Here is a 4,821-nt window from a genome sequence, read left to right as displayed (position 1 = left end):
ATATATATATATATATACATACATATATATGTGTATATCGTTAACATTATATCTAATCGGTTGCTTACAGGATTCTGAAGGACAAGGTTGTCCATTTTGTCGAGCTGAGATTAAAGGCACTGAGCAAATCGTCGTAGATCCGTTCGACCCGCGAAGAACTCACAGACCTGGGGCACATTCGGCATCTGCTAGTAACGCATCAACTCCCACGCGGGATCTCGACCCCGACACCGAGGTATCCGACTAGGAATAGCATCCATCTTCATTATTAAATGTGTTCTATGTATAATAACATTCCTCCCTCATCGCAGAGAATATGCCTCATTCTCGAGAATGCCTCATACATTTCACACGAGTCTTCGCGGTTTATCTCTACGGTCGTGTACGCGTGTCATGTTATTTCGTACGTTCGTCATCACGATTGTATGCCGTACCTCATAGCGGGTATGCGGTAGTAATTTTAGGCATGTAATACGTATCAGTGAAGCTACTTGCTCTTCTTTCGGGACCAAAAGGACATCAAATTGCAAGGATATGGCTATATGATTCTATAGAGTTCATTATTCTTTTCTTTTTTTTTATATGTTTGCAAAATTACAGACGAGCCGATAAGTGATTGCCTCATCATTAGCCGAACGGTTAGTCTTATCTATCGCGCAACTAACTTTTGCGAGATCGTCTATATCGCATAATTATAAGTTTCATCAATTACGCAGGAGCTCTCAGGTAAGGCTCGCTTTTCTTGCATCTCATTGAAAACTATAAGCCAGTCCCTTATTCTCTGGCCTATTTTCATTGTTATTTATGATTATGCATACACAATCTTAGCTTCCGAACGATTCTGTTTAATATACACTGCCAATGAGTCAAGAGATTCGATAAGGAATTCTCCGGATTTAGATATACGCCCGTTTATTATAATGCGTTAATCTATGGAGAGAAATGTATTAGGCAGTATAGTTTCGCATCCAATTACAAAGTGGATTACATTTACTTATTTCGCAAAAGTTTTTCAATTCACATAATTCATAATGCATGTGCATATGCGTATTTTAAAAGCGCTCTTTTTTTTAAGTATATGCATACAGACGATTTTGATGCCTGTGATAAATCTTTGTGTATATTATTTATGCATAATATTATATAATTTATAAATAATTACATGTGGCTTATACATAAATCCACATATACGAAGCACAAAAAAGTTCTACAAAATGGATTCCACGAGCAAAACTTTGAATATAATCACATTACTGAATCACACTACTGAGTTGCATTTGTAATTTTCACCTGCTCGATAGATTGCAAAACGGATAAGCACGATATTTAGAAGCATTTTTTTTTCGAAAATTTGGAATGATTAAGCGACGAAATTGATATTACTTGCATAGTATTAAACAATTTTAATTATGTACAATTATGTAAAAATTTTTATTAAGTAAATTTAATTTTTATTATTTGTTAATTAATGGTGCTGTCGTTAACAATCGACAAACTACAATTTATTTTGAATTGCATATTAAATCATTTATTTCATTTCATTATTATTCAACAGTAACAAGATCTATTTAAATGTTTATTACTTCTTCTATCTTCAAATATTGTGACAAACGAATGATTATTTTATAAAGAACGAAACAGTTCTATGATTCATATTTGAAAGAAAAGATTATGTACTATTAAGTCTTTAAATATAGCTTTAAGCGTTCACAATAAAGGACACGAGAAAAAATAATGTGCGATGATCAAACAAAGTAGCATGCACTGAACAGCCGACTCGAAAAATCAATCACTATCGTTATATATCTTGTTAAGATGTATTGTGTACCTGCTGGCGGTAGACTCGAATGTAATATCATGTTAACGTCATCATTATGGAAACGACGGTTCGTTTATAGCGTTATTCTATATTATTTCTTTACATTAAAATATTAATTTATTATTTATATGTGTACTGTATCGAAAGAAAAAAAATAGACAAGAAAGATGATTTCGATATACCAATCGTCACGCGCTAAATCAAATGCTATGGTATTACACGTACGTTTTTAATGCAAGACAAGTTTCTGTAAAGTTTTGTAACGCATAATGCATGCAACTAAGGCCATTGCGGTGTAAATATAGAATCGATTTGATTCTCTGGCACAATTATCGGCGGATTGTCAATTTAGACCTCGTTAAGCTTTATCCGGCTATTTTAGATTGTATTACGATCACATAGAGCTCATTCGTGCTTTAGTTATTAGCGATTCGGTGAGAAGCGTTCGCTATAATTGCGGAACCTTCTTGTATGTGTACCGCGTAAGATTGGACCAATTCTCATAAACATAACTTTAGCATATGATTACCGAGTAGCGTATTATTCATTGTAAAATATTAGGAACTTCAAAATAATTTTTTTTATAATAAAATTGTATTGCTATTTATTTCGAATTACTTCTGCACTTCGTGTATGCGCCCTTCGTGATGCAATATCCTTTATATTAGATTCTCTAGTTTCATTATTAACTTAAAATTTCGTTATTGGCGATCTCAAGTTGCTTCTCCAGCAATAGGGAGAACCCTCCGGATGAGGATAACTTTATTATATATCGATGATACGATAACTTTATTATATATCGTTCGCATGATCGTTTACTTTTATTTCATAATGTTATCCACCCACTGGGGTCACATTGCTCTACTACCTGCTGCATGATCCAAACTAATCGGTAATGTACATGTCTGACGGGGAGGAAGTCGTACAACAGTCGTGCGCAAGCACAGGTAAGTGACAATATGCATTATGGCCGTCTGCTTCCATGCTTTGTAATTATGCTCATATTTTTTTACTCATGACGTTACTCGCACTTTATTCATAATGATTGCATCGAGTGAAAGATTAACGGCATTCGACATTTCCATATCGTTCGTGATGAAAAAATTTTTCCTCTTGCGTGATGATGAGTAACGTCATAGAGAAAGTACTTGTTGAAGTAGTGAAATGATTCTTTTTGCGATTTAGATTATTTCTTGAATGATTACGCGTAAAAGATCTTTTGTTTTGTATCTTCATAGACCATCACAGCCAGTACTTATTCAACTTCTCTCTTTTGCAAGCGGATTATTTTCCTTGTAAAAAGAATCAACGATTCAAATGCTAACATTTTGCAAAAGATAAAAGTATAAATAATTGATCGACCGCTATAGCTTCAAGGCAGCAGATGATTCAACGCTTTATTTGCTTCGACGAATTCTTCAGAAAGATTTAACTAGAGGAGGTCACCTTGCGGAGAATAATTGCATACATTCTCTCTATTGAAAGTAAAATAGGTGGTATAATTGTCATTTCTCGCGGAATCTCCATAATCATCATGCTTGTTCTTTCACAATTTTTCATATAATTCTTTTTATTTAAAAATTGAAATAGTTCCATCTAACGTTACTGAAAAAGATAAAGCGTTATATGCAGGATGATTTAAAATTAATAATAGAGATAATATTATTGCTACAAGAGATTTTGTATATAAAAGTAATTTATAAACATTAAGCAACCTCACCTAAATTGCGTGTTATGTAGATCTGAGATCTTACATTTGCAAAATCCTTTCGATTTTATATTCTTCGAAAGTCAGTTTTATCTTACCGACAATTTTCTTTTGTAAGATAAAATATATATTTTTTGATTGATATTTTTGTACTGATAGTGGTATGAACTAAATTCTATTATCTTAAATAATTTGATTCAAAGATTCAAGCTATCTAATTAAAATCTAAGTAAAATATAATTGTAGCGTACTATTAAAATTATTATTTTTATATAACAACTTTAAATCGTTGCGTTTATAGTAGAGATAATTAAGATTGTCAAGTTATTTAATTCAGTAACTTTGTGTGTGTGTGTGTGTGTGTGTGTGTGTGTGCGTGTGTGTGTGTGTGTATGTGTGTGTGTGTGTATGACGTAAGTACTGTCTGAGTCATATGACAAAATTTAGCATTTAACTGTTTTTTTTCTATTGCTGATGTTTTAGGATATAATGGAGCTATGCAATGGCAATTGCAGTCTCATATGCGATGACTCAGACGAGGAAGACGATTCTAGTCTCACAAATTCGCCGGTGCCGCCGCGGAGAATTGTTCCAAGTCCGCCTTTACCGCCCAGGAGACCCTCGCCATCGCCTACACCAAACAATCACCTCAGAAACGGACGTCATCTGACAGTGCCGAAGGAAAATGCTCCGCCACCACCGTCAGCGGTCACAGTAATATTAAATTATACCGACAACACTCAGCAAAATAATAAAGGTACATAGGACAATTTTTAATGTTTAATCTGTATCGCCTAAAAGTAACAGATCATAATAAAAATATTACAGATAAACGATACATTTATCTGAAGTAATTGTGGCGTAATTACATCTTTTTGCTAAACTAAAATACTTTTATAAATATAAGGTTTGTTAAATAATCGCTTCAATATTATTTATAATAACTTAAGATTAATATTATACCCAGATTTTTTAAAAAGTAATAATATAAGTTTAATGAGATAATCTGTGTGATTTTTAAGTCGAAATCATCTGGGGTATCTTTATACTTTAACGACAAAAAAAATGCGAATTGTTATAAAATATTATTTTGGTTATAATTGTTTAACATATTTTTTCTTTTTTAATAATTATTTTTTACGAATCTGTAAATATATACAACTGCATTGAAAACTCGTAATAAAAAAGCATTATACTAATAAAAATCTTTATTTTTTAGAAATACTGTCATAATAAACTATTTAACTAAAGTAAAAAGTAAAGATTTTCATTAATGTAACGCTATTTTATTTTC

The 4,821-nt window shown here is 32.4% G+C and overlaps 1 protein-coding gene across 2 annotated transcripts in view; it reads left to right on the top strand.

Annotated features, from left to right (window-relative positions):
- The window catches only part of LOC108687610 (E3 ubiquitin-protein ligase CBL-B), a 58,626-nt gene that overhangs the window by 51,121 nt on the left and 2,684 nt on the right, over positions 1–4,821 (top strand). The window contains exons 5-7 of one of the 2 annotated variants that reach the window (XM_018193463.1): positions 71–235; positions 2,740–2,766; positions 4,011–4,284. In XM_018193463.1, the coding sequence (XP_018048952.1) occupies positions 71–235; positions 2,740–2,766; positions 4,011–4,284 (466 nt within the window). The remainder of the gene's footprint in view (positions 1–70; positions 236–2,739; positions 2,767–4,010; positions 4,285–4,821) is intronic. The other variant, XM_018193464.1, reaches the window with a different exon arrangement.

The sequence above is a fragment of the Atta colombica genome, unplaced genomic scaffold (genome assembly GCF_001594045.1).
Source record: "Atta colombica isolate Treedump-2 unplaced genomic scaffold, Acol1.0 scaffold21, whole genome shotgun sequence".
NCBI lineage: Eukaryota > Metazoa > Arthropoda > Insecta > Hymenoptera > Formicidae > Atta > Atta colombica.
The sequence above is the reverse complement of the archived record's forward strand: the minus strand, read 5'-3'. Positions and strand labels throughout refer to the sequence as shown.